The sequence below is a fragment of the Salvia splendens genome, chromosome 19 (genome assembly GCF_004379255.2).
Source record: "Salvia splendens isolate huo1 chromosome 19, SspV2, whole genome shotgun sequence".
Classification (NCBI taxonomy): Eukaryota; Viridiplantae; Streptophyta; class Magnoliopsida; order Lamiales; family Lamiaceae; genus Salvia; species Salvia splendens.
The window spans coordinates 27,254,977-27,269,712 of record NC_056050.1 but is presented as its reverse complement, the minus strand read 5'-3'; the positions used below and the strand labels follow the sequence as shown (position 1 = coordinate 27,269,712).

At 40.6% G+C, this 14,736-nt stretch overlaps 3 protein-coding genes across 3 annotated transcripts; 2 read left to right on the top strand and 1 right to left on the bottom strand.

Moving 5' to 3' along the window:
* Positions 1-6,207: 6,207 nt before the first annotated feature.
* On the top strand, positions 6,208-7,486 carry LOC121779276 (lysine histidine transporter 1-like). Its single transcript, XM_042176583.1, has 6 exons — positions 6,208-6,393; positions 6,479-6,584; positions 6,667-6,758; positions 6,811-6,879; positions 7,162-7,222; positions 7,311-7,486. Exons 1-6 carry the CDS (start codon positions 6,208-6,210, stop codon positions 7,484-7,486), a joined length of 690 nt encoding a protein of 229 aa, XP_042032517.1.
* A 190-nt stretch (positions 7,487-7,676) lies between these two features.
* LOC121778717 (54S ribosomal protein L37, mitochondrial-like) lies at positions 7,677-9,326 on the bottom strand. The gene is made up of 2 exons (XM_042176118.1): positions 9,195-9,326; positions 7,677-8,160 (listed from the first exon to the last, which is right to left on the bottom strand). Exon 2 carries the CDS (start codon positions 8,148-8,150, stop codon positions 7,752-7,754), a length of 399 nt encoding a protein of 132 aa, XP_042032052.1. The 5' UTR covers positions 8,151-8,160; positions 9,195-9,326; the 3' UTR covers positions 7,677-7,751.
* Positions 9,327-9,462: 136 nt separating this feature from the next.
* LOC121780210 (prohibitin-3, mitochondrial-like) lies at positions 9,463-12,237 on the top strand. Its single transcript, XM_042177741.1, has 3 exons — positions 9,463-9,804; positions 10,830-11,420; positions 11,885-12,237. The coding sequence occupies exons 1-2, from the start codon at positions 9,549-9,551 to the stop codon at positions 11,411-11,413; spliced, it is 840 nt and encodes a 279-aa protein (XP_042033675.1). The 5' UTR covers positions 9,463-9,548; the 3' UTR covers positions 11,414-11,420; positions 11,885-12,237.
* Positions 12,238-14,736: the final 2,499 nt, after the last annotated feature.

Here is a 14,736-nt window from a genome sequence, read left to right as displayed (position 1 = left end):
TTGTGTTATTATTGCCCCGAGAAGTGGATTGTAGGGCACGTGTGCAAACAGCGATTGCTATGCTATGCGGAGGAGGACGATGAGAACGACGGTGTTGCGGAGGACCAAGCGGTTGATGAGTCTGTGCCAACAGATATTTCGCATATTCACGCGATGGACGGTGGTCGTCGTTCTCGTCCGATGAAGGTCGTGGGATGCATACAGGACCACGAGGTGTGTGTCTTAATTGACACGGGTAGCGACAGGGATTTTCTACACCCTAAGATTGCGGAATCGTTACACTTACCCCCTCTCGCCGATAAGGCCGTTCAAGGTAGTTGTAGGCAACGGGGGGGCCTTACTGTGCACTCACGTGTCCAAACAGACGAAGTTGGAGGTACAAGGGTCGGTGTTCTTGGTGGATTTACATATACTGCCTATTCACGGCCCAGATGTAATTCTAGGAATGGATTGGCTGGAGTCGTTGGGCAAGGTGACCGCGGATTTCGCAGGAAAAACTTTGGAATTCACTCACAAGGAGCGACCTATTACTTTGAAGGGGGTGGTACCACCGCCCCGCAAGTTAGACAGAACGTCCTTGGCTGCTTTGATGTCTCCATCGATCGGGTTAGAGGTTTTTGAGATCATGCTCTTGGAACCGGAAACCACTATTACCACACAAGATGTCCGGGAGGATTTTCCTGCTGATCTAACACCACCTATCACGACAGTGTTGGAGACCTTCCGACCGGTGTTCAACATGCCATCCGGGATGCCTCCGTCACGCCCCTATGATCACCGGGTACATTTGTTGCCAGGCACGAAGCCAATCAACGTCAGGCCGTATCGCTATCCCTACTTTCAGAAAAACGAGATAGAGCGGCAGGTCAAAGAGATGCTCGAGCAAGGTATCATCCAGAGAAGCAACAGTCCGTTTTCTTCACCGGTACTCCTTATTCGTAAGAAAGACGGTACCTTCCGCTTCTGCATCGACTATCGTGCGCTGAACACCGCCACAGTGCCGGATCATTTCCCTATCCCGACAGCGGACGAGCTTTTTGATGAATTGGGTAAAGCTCGTGTTTTCACCAAGCTTGACTTGCGATCAGGTTACCATCAGATAAGGATGCATGACGAAGATGTATTTAAGACGGCTTTTCGTACCCATGACGGACATTTCGAATTCTTGGTGATGCCTTTTGGGTTGACAAATGCCCCGTCTACATTCCAGGCGGCAATGAACGCGATTTTTCAACCTATGCTACGAAAGTTCGTCATTGTCTTTTTCGACGACATACTGGTTTACAGCCCGACTATGGAAGTTCATGAAGAACACTTGTCCGCAGTATTGATGGTTCTGCAGACCAATAGTTTCGTCGTCAAATTATCAAAGTGCTCTTTCTGCAAATCGACCGTGGAATATTTGGGACACTTGATCAGCAATGGATCCCTTAAAGCAGACCCAAATAAAATTAGTGCAATGACGGCTTGGCCGAAACCAAAGAATGTGAGACAGCTTCGCGGGTTTTTGGGATTAACCGGCTATTACCGCCGCTTCATAGCCGGATACGCCTTGATTGCGTCTCCCTTGACGGATCTGTTGAAAAAGGATGCCTTTGTATGGACCCCGGAAGCAGATTCGAGTTTCTTAGACCTGAAAGGAGCAATGACGACAGCCCCCGTACTTCGTCTGCCGGATTTTGATAAGACTTTCTGCGTCGAGACGGATGCCTCGAACACGGGCATTGGGGCAGTGCTACTCCAAGACAATCACCCAATTGCATTCTTCAGTAAGAAACTGGGTCCGCGACGACGGGTCGCGTCCACTTATCACAAGGAATTATATGCCATCGTCGAATCAGTGCAGAAATGGCGTCAGTATCTGTTAGGGAGGGAGTTTGTCATTCGGAGTGATCAGAGGAGCTTGAAAGAATTGCTCCATGCGATAGTGCAAACGCCGGATCAGCAGCTGTATGCGCGCAAACTCATGGGATATAAGTTCCGTATTGAGTACAAGAAGGGGAGCACAAACCGAGCAGCCGACGCGTTGTCCCGCCGCGAGGAAGCCGAGCAGCCTGACCTGCACGAAGACGCGTCCTCGACAGCCGAGGCGAACCTGGACACAGACACGACCTCGGACGCCGACGAGGGCGACGAAGCAGCGCACGCGTGCGCCCTCCTCACAGCAGCGTCCCATCCTATTCCGCACCTTGTGGACTTGCTTCGTCGGGAAACATCTTCGTCCCCGGAGATGCGGGAGATCACGAGGGACATAAAGGAGGGGCGGGCCCTACCGCATTTATCATTGGTGAACGGGCTGGTATACTACAATCGTCGAATATTTGTGAGCTCACGATCATCGGCACGGACGCCTATATTGATCGAATACCACAGCTCGAAATCAGCGGGCCACCCTGGGTTCGAGCGTACGCTGCGTCGCGTGACTGCGGATTTTTACTGGCCGAATATGAAGAAGGAGGTAAAGCAGTTCGTCGAAGCTTGCGTGGTGTGCCAGACGACGAAGTACTCTACCCAGAAGCCTGCAGGGTTGTTACAACCGCTACCAATTCCGTCCCAAGTGTGGGAGGATGTCTCCATGGACTTTATTACGGGTTTGCCGCAATCACGGGGCTACACTGTAGTCATGGTGGCCGTGGACCGTTTGTCTAAATATGCACATTTTGCCCCATTGCCGACGAATTTTGATACGATAAAAGTGGCCAATGTGTTTATTGATACAGTTGTTCGCCATCACGGTTTTCCGAAGACGTTGGTCTCGGACAGGGACTCGGTGTTCTTAAACCAATGTTGGAAGGATTTGATGCGGCTTAGTGGCACGAAATTGAACTTCTCAACGGCTTACCACCCGCAATCGGACGGTCAGACGGAGGTACGGAACAGGGGATTGGAGCAGTATCTGCGAGCGTTCACTGCCGATCGTCCATCCAAGTGGTCAAATTTTCTACCTTGGGCGGAGCTGGCTTTGAATTGTTTCCATCATGCGGCCTTGGGAATGTCTCCGTACAAGGCCCTCTATGGCCGGGACCCACCGAGCTTGATTTTTGCGGAACCTTCGAGGTCGACGCCACCGGAGGCGGCGGAATTGATACGCCAACGAGGGGAGTTATTGGTGGAGTTAAGGCGAAATTTGGAACGCGCACAGCAGCGTATGCGCGAATCCGCTAACAAACATCGTCGCCACTTGGAGTTTAAGGTGGGTGACTTGGTCCTATTGAAGCTCCAACCATATAGGCAGCACTCGGTGGCTCGTCCACGGTCGGCCAAGCTAGCTCGTCGCTACTATGGCCCGTTTGAGGTATTAGAGCGTATTGGACCAGTTGCATATCGATTGCGCTTGCCGGAAGGGAGTAGGATCCACAACGTATTTCATGTGAGCCTCCTTCGCGCGTTTGTGGCAGGCAACGACTCGGGAATGGGCATGGACCTGCCGTCTGAATTCTTTGGAGATCGGCCGGTTGTCTATCCGGTCCGGGTGTTGGACAGACGCATGTTATGGCACGATGATCGACCCTTGGAGCATGTGTTGGTTCGTTGGTCCGATGGAACTGAGTCGCCGACGTGGGAACCGCTGGAACTAGTGCAGCGCAAGTTTCCAAATGTGCTCCTTGAGGACAAGGAGGTTGCTATGGAGGGGGGAGTTGATACGATTCCCAGGCAACCACCGCATCAACACAACGCCGAGCTGCGCGACGCCGAGCTGCACGATGCCGAGCTGCGCGACGCCGAAGAGCACAATGCCGAGCTGCATGGCGACGCCGAAAATCTGCATGGCGACGTCGAGAGATCGGAGGGAAGATCAGCGAGAGGCGAGAACGACATGCAGACGTCGGTCGCGACAACAAGGGGAAGAAGAGTTCGGCGCGCGCCTCTCCGATTCGGCGATTACGTCGCGAAGTAGAATTAGGATTCTCTTTTTCCTTTTAGATTTTATTTCCTTTTTATGTCTTTCTTATTTTTGGTAACTTAGTTATTTTAATGAGTCGAGCATATCTATAAGCTCCGTTTCGGGTTTTCTTTGTTGGTTCTTTCCCGAGATGCATTAGGTTTAGAAGTCGAACCAACCCTAGGGTCCTTAGTCTATAAATAGGGCTTTGTTTATCAAGTTACGGATGAATAAGAATTACAATATTTGCCCACAAAATACGTGAGTTTATCTGAACCTAGTTCGCCGCTGCCCGACGGAGAATCCTCCGCGCACAGCCGCTGCTAGAAGACGCCGCCGATCCTGTGTAGGACGCCGGAGTTATCGTTGGATCGCCGCGCAACCCCGCCGCCGATCACGTTGAGGTAATAAGGCCTTAACATTGTAGTACTAGAACATATTGAAATTTGACCAAAATTTATAAAATTAAAAATTACTATAAATTAGAAAGTAACTTGATTAATGTCGTTACTCATTTTTTTGGTTTATAACCAGGTTATTCATCACTGGGCATAATAGCTAATCCATCTGCTCAAGAATTTATAGCTATTCATCCAATGTCAATAATCGATCCTCTAGCTTAAGATGATTGAGTTCTTGTTATCATTACTCATTGATTGGTCTGATATTCAACTAATAGATTCAAATAAAGAACTTTTTTGTACTTGGGCCTATGAGAGAGTGGGATGCAAAAATTATTAAAGAAAGCCCATAAGTTTGAATGTGCAATTTAATCTGTGACCTGTCCAATAGATACACTTAAACCTCCGAAATAAATTCTCACTGAAATATGTAACCACTTAGCATAAAGAGCCTAAGTAATTTGAATTAGTTATGAAGGGCTATAGATAATAATAATGATTCGTTATCTAAAAAATTAATTGAGGAGCTATAGCATGTATAATAATCCATTCGTTCCATAATAGCTATAGCATATGTAATGTATTAAATAAAAAGATAACAAAGTAGATGAAATGAAAAAGAGTAAAGGCCAAAATTGGTCCTGAACATATAGCCATTTTACGATTTTGGTCCTAAACATTATCTTTTGAATTTTTTGGTCCTGCACATATGGACATTTGATCATTTTGGTCCTCCGTCAATATTTCCGTTAAAAACTAACGGTCAACATTATCTTTTGGATTTTTTGGTCCTGCACATATGGACATTTGATCATTTTGGTCCTGCACATATGGAATTTTAATCATTTTGGTCCTCCGTCAATATTTTCGTTAAAAACTAACGGTCAACGGCCGATTTTTTACTAAAACAATGGGTTGGGTCGGGTCGTGTTTGGGTCGGGTTTGGGTTACACGTTAAGAAAAAAATAATTATTTTCTTAAAATCTAAGCATAATATTTTCATTAAAATCTAAGCATAATATTCTTAAAAAATTAATTAATATTTTTTAATTAATAAAATTAAAGTATAGTATTTTTTAATTAATTTTTTCATGAATTTGAAGAAAATATTATGCTTAGATTTTATTAAAAATAATTTTTTAATTATTTAATTTTATTTTATAGATTTAATATTAGTATACTTTAATTTTATTGTTTTGATTAAAAAATGATTATTTTAATTTGGTAATTTTTTATTTTATCGTGTAATATCATGTTTAAATCGTATAATAACATCATGTTTTAGTCGTTATAATATTTTTAATCAACAAAAATAACTAAAAATTAAAGTTTTATAATTTTTAATTAATAAAAAATAATTATTTTTTTTCTTAACGTGTAACCCAAACCCGACCCAAACACGACCCGACCCAACCCATTGTTTTAGTCAAAAATCGGCCGTTGACCGTTAGTTTTTAACGAAAATGTTGACGGAGGACCAAAATGATCAAAATTCCATATGTGCAGGACCAAAATGATCAAATATCCATATGTGCAGGACCAAAAAATCCAAAAGATAATGTTGACCGTTAGTTTTTAACGAAAATGTTGACGGAGGACCAAAATGATCAAATTTCCATATGTGCAGGACCAAAATGATCAAATGTCCATATGTGCAGGACCAAAAAATCCAAAAGATAATGTTTAGGACCAAAATCGTAAAATGGCTATATGTTCAGGACCAATTTTGGCCTTTACTCAATGAAAAAATAGAGACAAATAGGAAAAGTAAGAGTGAGAAAATATGTTATAGAGTACTATTTTTTTTCCTAGGACTTCTTCAGCGCGTTGGGGACTGTTGCTTTCGCGTACAGTCGCCACAACGTCGTGATGGAGATCCAAGCGTCTCTCCCTTCAACGCCACAGAGGCCGTCTAAGAAAGCTATGTGGAAAGGAGCCATTGTTGCTTATGTAATTGTGGCCTTGTGCTACTTCCCCGTTGCCCTCGTCGGGTACTGGACTTTCGGGACGACAGTAGAGGACAACATCTTGATCACGCTGCAGAGACCTGAGTGGCTGGTTGCAACGGCTAACATGTTTGTCGCGGTTCACCTCATTGGAGGCTATCAGGTGCGCGTTCGCTCTCAAAGGCTTTGTTCGCGAACATTCTAGCAAGAAACCTCTCATTTCTTGTGCCTGGCTTTGGTTTGTGCAGTTTTATGCCATGCCAGTCTATGACATGACTGATACTGTGCTTGTGAAGAAGCTAAAGTTCAAGCCAACTTGGTATCTGAGGTTTATTACTGGGAATACTTATGTTGGTAAGCAAACAGTGATTATGTTAAAATACTTATGTCCGAATAAATACTTATGTGACGTTGTTGTTGTCTTGTTGATTTTCAGCTCTTACGATGTTTATTGCCATCGCGTTCCCGTTCTTTGGCGCTCTTGTCAGGTTCTTTGGAGGCTTTACATTCGCGCCAAACACGTACTTTGTAAGCAATATGATTGTGTGTTAAATTTTTATGTAATATTGATTTTGTGCAGCTTCCCTGCATCATTTGGCTTGCCATCTACAAACCAAAGAGATTCAGCTTATCTTGGTTGGTGAATTGGGTAAGTTTATCCAACTTGAGGAATGTTGGTTTTGAGAGAGAAAGTTGATTTTCAGGTGTGCATATTGTTGGGGACTCTTTTGATGGTTGTTGCACCCATTGGAGGGCTAAGACAGATTATTCTCCAAGCCAGAACATATGAATTCTATAATTAGAACATTTGTTTCTTTACTATAGTTGTAATAAAGCAAGTTGAGATTCAAGTGTAATGGAGCTCATTTTGTCTTGTTACTTTGATTCTTGATTTTAAAGACTTAGTTATAAGAGGGTTTAAGGCTTTTAGGCTTCATCACATGTCCACCAACTAGTAATGCCGTCGGTTCCAGTTCCGAAAAAAGTTGATGGTAACCGGCCCGGCAAAGGAAATGATAGTTCCGAGTCAAATCATCAGTTCTTGATTAGTTTATGCTGAGTTTTAACCGATTTTTCCAGGTTTAAAACTGGAAGGTAATGTTCTAAAGCAATCATCGGTTTTTGTTGCTTTATTACTGATTTTTCCTAGTTTTAGGCCAAAACCGGCAGTTACAGCTCAAAACACTCTAGAATCCGAGCCAGACCAGGAGAACCGGTATGCCAATTCTAGTTCAGCAAAGGCAGTTCTAGTTTGAAAATTGAAATCACCGATCTGCTTCCAATTTTAACCGGTGGTCCTATTTGAACCAGACATCCCTACCACCAACAGATAAATTTGAGCAAACATTACAAAACATCATTTGAGAGCAACATCAACCATTTCTAGAGGTGCTATTCACTCAACATCAACTACATAATATCTCATGGGAAAATGTAGAGCTAATCTACTTGTAAATAGAACTTGATTAACTCATCCACAGATGTAAAAAAAAACCCATGTCCAAAACAAACTAGTCTGTCCTAATTTTTGGCCTTCAGCATGTTATTCTCCTTGATTCTGGCTCGGTTATCCAGCTTGACAAAACGCTTGAGCTCGTCGAATGGAAGAGTTTCAGTGTCCTTCCTCCTGAGCTCACTGAGGGCGGGGTGTTTGTCGAGCAGGTGCCACAGCCAATCAGGGTACTCGGAATCAGGCAAGATTTTCGGGTCTTGCCCATCTTTCAGTATATTGGCACCATAAACAGTAGTGGATTTCACTTCTTTGCTTATCAATGATGCTTTGGGGGCATCTCCACCAGCACCGCCTTTCCCTTTCTTCGCTTTAGCACCTCCAGAAGCGAATGTTCTGCAGCCTGCCACTTTAAGTAGCTCGTTCGAGGTGGTGATGCTTTTCAATGACCTCATGAGCGCCATTGCCATACCTATAAGTCTGCAGTCAACAAGATACCATAAGGATCAACAAGATTAAACTCGAGATTTTCTATAACCAGAAGCTATGATTTCACAATGGCAAACAACTTTCTATGGATTATTAGAACATGTACACAACTCAGACGTGCTGCAGCCTACCACTTTAAGTAACTCATTCGAAGTGGTAAGGCTTTTCAATGGCCTCATCATCACCATTACCAACTACCAACCAACATGATACCATAAGGATCAACAACATTTAACTCAACATTTTATATGATCTATAACCAGAAGCAACGATTGGGTTAAGAGTTTTTCCAATCTAAGTACTACTAGTATATATCATTAGAATGTTCGAAGTTTATGAACTGGTGGTGCTTTTCGGCCATATCTATATTGCTGCAGTACCAACAAGATACAATACGGAATAACATATAACTCGGGATTTTCTTTCACCAGAAGCTATGATTGGATAACAGTTTCCACATCGAAGTATATCATTAGAATTTTCAAAGTTCATAACTATTCTGATTTGTATCCTTTTGCGATCACAAAATGCACAATGGCAAACAACTTTCTATGGATTATTAGAACATGTAGACAACTCACAGTAATTCATCTACAAAAATGTGAAAAAAATCCCTACTTCATATACAGCTAACAGCAATTTGAACTCAAGTTTATTGAAGATTGATAGGTGACTCTTTCCTCATCATGGTAGAAAACTTCTTGCGAAGTTATTAGTTAAAAATTAAAATCACAATTACCCAAAACAAGGCAAATTAGAATTACAGAGAGAATCTGAGTAAAATGCCTGTATTTTCAGTTTATTACTTTTTCTCAGTAAAATTCACAACATCACAAAGCTTCCAGCAAAACTGAACATCCATCAATCAATAAAAGAACAAAGATCTGACATCAAATTTCAATATCTCGCAAATCTCACTATCCAATTCTTAAATAATCCATAAATTCCAAATCAGAAAAAATGAGAATACTTGCAGATCTCATTACAAAAAATGCGGACTGAAATGGAAAGAAGAAGCTGCTGACCCGATGAACAAAGAGAGTTAGAGCTTTTTAATGCTGTTAAGCTGAGAGTGGGAACACGGCGGCCAGAAAAATTCCACGGCGGTAGTAATGGCGGTGGATTGGTGAGTTTTCGCCGGAAACATTGAGAAAAAGATGATTGACATATATTTAAATTTAAATGTAAATAAAAAAATGGATTGGGTTGGGCCGAATAAGAAGCCCGGCCCATATACCTAAATCTCAGATAAAAGCTTAGGGTTTAACAAAACATTTCTTGGGGAGAAATCTATCTCTCTATAAACCCTTCCTCTCTTTCCCCTAAACCCTTTCTCTCTAGATCATTCCATTTCCATTTCTCAATCACCAAATCTCGATATGGCAAACGCGCAAAGAGCTGCGAATGCGCTGAATAACATAGCTCGCGCCGCATTCGCCGTCGGAATCGGCGGCGCTGCTGTCAATTCCTGTCTCTACACCGTCGACGGTGGCCAGCGCGCCGTGATATTCGATCGTTTCCAAGGAGTCAAGCCGGATACCGTCGGCGAAGGAACTCACTTTCTGGTCCCGTGGCTTCAGAAGCCGTTCATCTTCGACATCCGTACTCGCCCCCACACCTTCTCCTCCATTTCTGGTAATTGATGATTTATTTTTCATTTCTGCTAGCTTGTTTCTTAGCTCGTTCTTTGCTGATCCTTTGAATCAATGACATTTGTTTATTACTTGTTATTCATAGTAGGATTTCATTTAGCTAAGATAGTTTTAGATTGAATTAGAATATATTAATATCTCTATATATTTCGACAGTTGCTGGAGTTCTATGTGTATGCGAAGGATCACAATTTGATTACAATCACTTTTAGGTAGGAAGAAAGTATTATTACCTGTTTTATTGTATAATTTCGTTGAATTCTGACTCGTAAGAATTCTTGATTTATTGTTCATTTCTGTCAGCTAGTTCTGTGCAGATCCTATAAACACTAGCTGATATATTGTGACCACTTCTAATTAATGGAGATCATAAATTTTTCTATTAATAGGATTTCATTTAGCAGCTAAGAGAGTATACATTGTCCTAGAAGGTATTAATATCACTATGTATTTCGACTGTTATTAGTATGTGAATATGAAGGCTCGCAATTGGATTTCATTCACTTTTACGGAGGAAGAAAGTATTATTACCCGTTTTATTGTATAACTTTATTGAATTCTGGATTTCATTCACTTTTACGGAGGAAGAAAGTATTATTACCCGTTTTATTGTATAACTTTATTGAATTCTGGTTAGTAATTAATGATTGATTTTAATGTGTTAACTTTTTTCTTAGCTTGTTTTTTTAGATCCCATATCACTAGCTAATATAATGGTACCACTTGTCCACTTCTAATTGATGGAGATTGTAGTTTTCAATTAATGTAATACGATTTCATCTTTTAGCTAACAGAGCTTACCTTGTCCAAGAAGGTTTTAATATCTCTAATCTCTATATATTTCAATGGTTATTAGATTTCTCTGTGAACATGAAGGCTCACAATTGGATTCCATTCACTTTCATAAGGACCGAAGCATTGTTACTTGGATTGTGTAATTTCATTGAATTTTGACTTGTGTAATTGAATGTATTTGCCTGAAACATTATTTCCTCATATATATATTAGGTACAAAGGATTTGCAGATGGTCAATCTGACACTGCGTGTGCTATCTCGCCCCGAGGTGAATCGTCTTTCTGATATTTTCCAAACCCTAGGGCTTGAGTATGATGAGAAAGTCCTGCCATCTATTGGTAATGAGGTTCTGAAGGCTGTGGTTGCTCAATTCAATGCTGATCAATTGCTCACTGAACGACCCCATGTATCTGCTCTTGTGAGAGAGAGTTTGATCAGAAGGGCCAAGGATTTCAACATTGTTTTGGATGACGTTGCCATCACACACTTGTCGTATGGTGCGGAGTTCTCAAAGGCTGTGGAGCAGAAGCAAGTGGCCCAACAGGAGGCGGAGAGGTCTAAGTTTGTCGTCATGAAGGCAGAGCAGGAGAGGAGGGCTGCTATCATTAGGGCTGAAGGTGAAAGTGAGTCTGCTAAGCTGATTTCCGATGCAACTGAAGCTGCAGGGATGGGGTTGATCGAGCTGAGGAAGATTGAGGCAGCAAAGGAAAATGCAGCTTCCATGGCCAGGAACGGGAATGTGGTTTATCTGCCTAGCAGCAACAACATGCTTCTCGGGGTTAATCCTGCACGTTAGCTATCAGGTAGCATTCATTATTCGTTTTATTAGTTTGGTAGTGAGTGTATTAATGCTATGTCTGTAACAAATTCTTTTGTGTATGCCATTAGATGTCATATATGTTAGTCTGTAATTCAACTTGATGGGCTTCGTCTTCTTAGGATCTATGATTGGTAGTTCTTAGATGAGTCATTATCATATGATGTTTCAAGTCTCAACTCATGCTCTGAGGTTGTTATCTTCGTAGATATGTGATAGTATCAATGTAGCCATTCCTGTTGAACTTCACTAGTGTTGAGGCGATGAGACGTGCATAATCTTCTAGTTTCTGTGGAAAATTGGAAATTCATTATAGTTGAGATGTAGATATCATTCACTTGTATGCGGTTTATATAGTTAAACCGTGTTTCCCTTTGCTGTTCATTATGCATTACTGGCCATCTACAACGTCTTTTCTGATCGACCATTCCCATTTCCTCTTTGTTGCAGGATGTTGTAGATTGTCAGCTCGGGTTCTCCATTCTTTGGTTTCTTCAGGGGATGTTTGAGTTTTCGAATTGCAGTTTCTAAAACCGCGAGAAGTTGTAAGAATGTTTCGGGTAGAGAGTATAATAATTTCGAACCGTGCGCCCTTTCCCTATCTTCGGAAATTCTATTCATGTGTCTTTGTCATTAACTAACGATTCATATCTTCTGTTTGCTATGGGATGTAGTTTCTGCATCTGTCTATGCTTTGGGATCGATTTGTATCTTACTTTTCCTTTGTATGGTGTTTTGCAAAACGTAGATGCAAATTTAGTTAGCAGTTTGATTTTGCTATGCCAAAAAAGCATTTGATTTTAGCTTCATCTTGAAGACCCAATCTTTCTACATCATTGACTTGACTTAGGTGCATGTTGGTGAGCATACGAATTGAATTGAATTGAATTGAATTGAACCGAATTTTCTGAAAAATCAAACTTACAAAAATTGAAATTCGAACTATAAAAATTGAATTGAATTGAAAAATTAAAATAAAATGAAATTATTCAAAAATGTGGACAAAAATGTTGAGTAGAGACAGTAAAGTGAAAGAAAATAATAAAGTAGATATATTGTGGCTTTGCAACATGTTCATTGAGAAGGGAACTATGCTGCTAATTTTTTATCGCATTATGCTTATTCTTATTAGAGGTGTTCATGAGCTCGAGGTCCCTCTACTGGGGCTCTATATCGGGATTCTTATCATAGAGGTGTTTATGAGCTTGAGGTCCCTCTGCTCATAGAGGTGTTTATGAGCTTGAGGTCCCTCTGCTGGGGCTCTATATCGGGATGCTTCATGACAGACTAGGTGTTTATATTCGTTGATTTTGTCTTCGTATTCGGGCTTTGCCCGCTTTTGGTACAAATAAATAAGTAGAAATAAATGTGTTTCTATTTTTAGTAATGAGTCATATTGGTTTGGACAAACCAAAAAGGAAATTGCGTCATTTTCAGTGGGATGGAGGGAGTACTCATTATATTAAAATTTTGAATTTATCTACTTTTTTAATCACCTAGTTATTTTTAATAGTAAAATCCAAATGTATCTATTTATATTTTTTTTGTAGGATTTCTTATACGCATAAAATACATTTATTAAAATCATAGTATTGGATTTTTTTTATTTTGTTTTCATTTTTAATATTTCCACACTGAATCGAAGCATGAATTTTGCCTTGCAATAATCACCAACAAATATAATTTCATAATTTTTTCAATTAAGATTTTAAGTTATACTGTTAACCAAAATTTATTCAAATTTTATCGATAATTTTATAATTTCATACTCAAGTACTAATAATACTCTTATCAGCTTGCAATAAATGAGTACAGATGGGATTGCAGCTTAGGTAGTGATAATTGCGTTCCACTCTCATTGCTGCAAAGGATATCTATCTTTTTTGCTCTCATTGCTTGAAGATATCTCCCTTTTACTGCAAGAGATCTAGAAAAAAATGGCATACAATCTTCAATCCCTCATCACCATCCTACAACAAATCCTTCATCAACAACAAACACACTGGACTTTCGATCATAACAAACCCCAACTCGAATCCCTACTCCAAAAAGCTGAATCTCTGATGCAATTACTTGAAAAGTCTTCACACACCCAAATACTAGCAAGTTTGGGGGTTTTTTCTATTTTTGTACTAGAATAGAGTTAGCATTACTCGTTTGTTCTCTAGACTTTTTATTTGTTCCGGGTTTGGGAGAGACGCATGAGCCTCATGCGTTTCCTTTTAATGAGACGCATGACGATTATGCGTCTTTCATAGAGACGCATGAGGGTCATGCGTCTCTCTTTTTTTTCGTTTTTTTTTAACGACGCATGAGGGTCATGCGTCTTAGGGAGAGACGCATCTCCCTCATGCGTCTTAGCCCATATATATTTCGTCTTAGCCCATATATATTTAATGAGCTTTCGAATTTATGAAACCATTCTTGGTTGTTTCTCTTTTATAGAAACATCCTTGAATGTTTGATGTTTCACTTTCGATGTGGGACAAAATCATTCTTGGTTGTCTATCTTTTATAGAGACATCCTTGAATGTTTATGTTCCACTTTCGATGTGGGACAAAATAATTCTTGGTTGTCTCTCTTTTATAGAGACATCCTTGAATGTTTGATGTTTCACTTTCGATGTGGGACAAAATAATTCTTGGTTGTCTATCTTTTATAGAGACATCCTTGAATGTTTATGTTCCACTTTCGATGTGGGACAAATTTCACTGTCTTTCTGCTTTTGTAGAGCTGTGGAACTATTCTCACTTTGGCTTTCCGTGCAGTATAGATTGTATAGTGCTCTGCTCTCAACATATTTTTGTCTTTTCGTTACAAAATATTTCTAGAAAATATATTTTTCTTTGCTCTATACTCAATTGTCAATAAGGACAATTTGAGACTTGTCGGCAACTGCTGTTTTCAAGATTAAAACATTAGTTTGAAGATTAAATGACTTCAGGGATTAGACTGACTTAAACATGGCCTATATAGTACCACCCCATATGATTGTAAATTAGTAACACTTTATTCTTGAATCAACTCAGTTAACTGAGGAAATTGAAGCAATTTGATTATAATCACAGGCCATTGCAGTAACCTCTTGCATCCCTGAAGCATGGCCTGCTCTCATTCTGGCTCCGTCTTCTTTACATCTCCATTGGGGTCTGTAAGTGATATCTTATATGCCTTTGCATAAAAATATTGTGTTTTCACACTAATCTTTTTGGTGTATTGCAGATAATTCAACAATGGCTTGCTTGATATTCCACCTTCAAATCTGGAGTCAAGTTGTTCTATAATGCAAATTGTGTGTGTG

Coding starts and splice junctions, on each gene's coding strand:
- LOC121779276 (XM_042176583.1), top strand. CDS start 6,208: ATGTGGAAAGGAGCCATTGTTGCTTATGTAATTGTGGCCTTGTGCTAC. Junction 6,759..6,810: donor TCGCGCCAAACACGTACTTT/GTAAGCAATATG, acceptor GATTTTGTGCAG/CTTCCCTGCATCATTTGGCT. Junction 6,880..7,161: donor TATCTTGGTTGGTGAATTGG/GTAAGTTTATCC, acceptor TAAGGCTTTTAG/GCTTCATCACATGTCCACCA.
- LOC121780210 (XM_042177741.1), top strand. CDS start 9,549: ATGGCAAACGCGCAAAGAGCTGCGAATGCGCTGAATAACATAGCTCGC. Junction 9,805..10,829: donor CACCTTCTCCTCCATTTCTG/GTAATTGATGAT, acceptor TATATATATTAG/GTACAAAGGATTTGCAGATG.
- LOC121778717 (XM_042176118.1), bottom strand. CDS start 8,150: ATGGCAATGGCGCTCATGAGGTCATTGAAAAGCATCACCACCTCGAAC.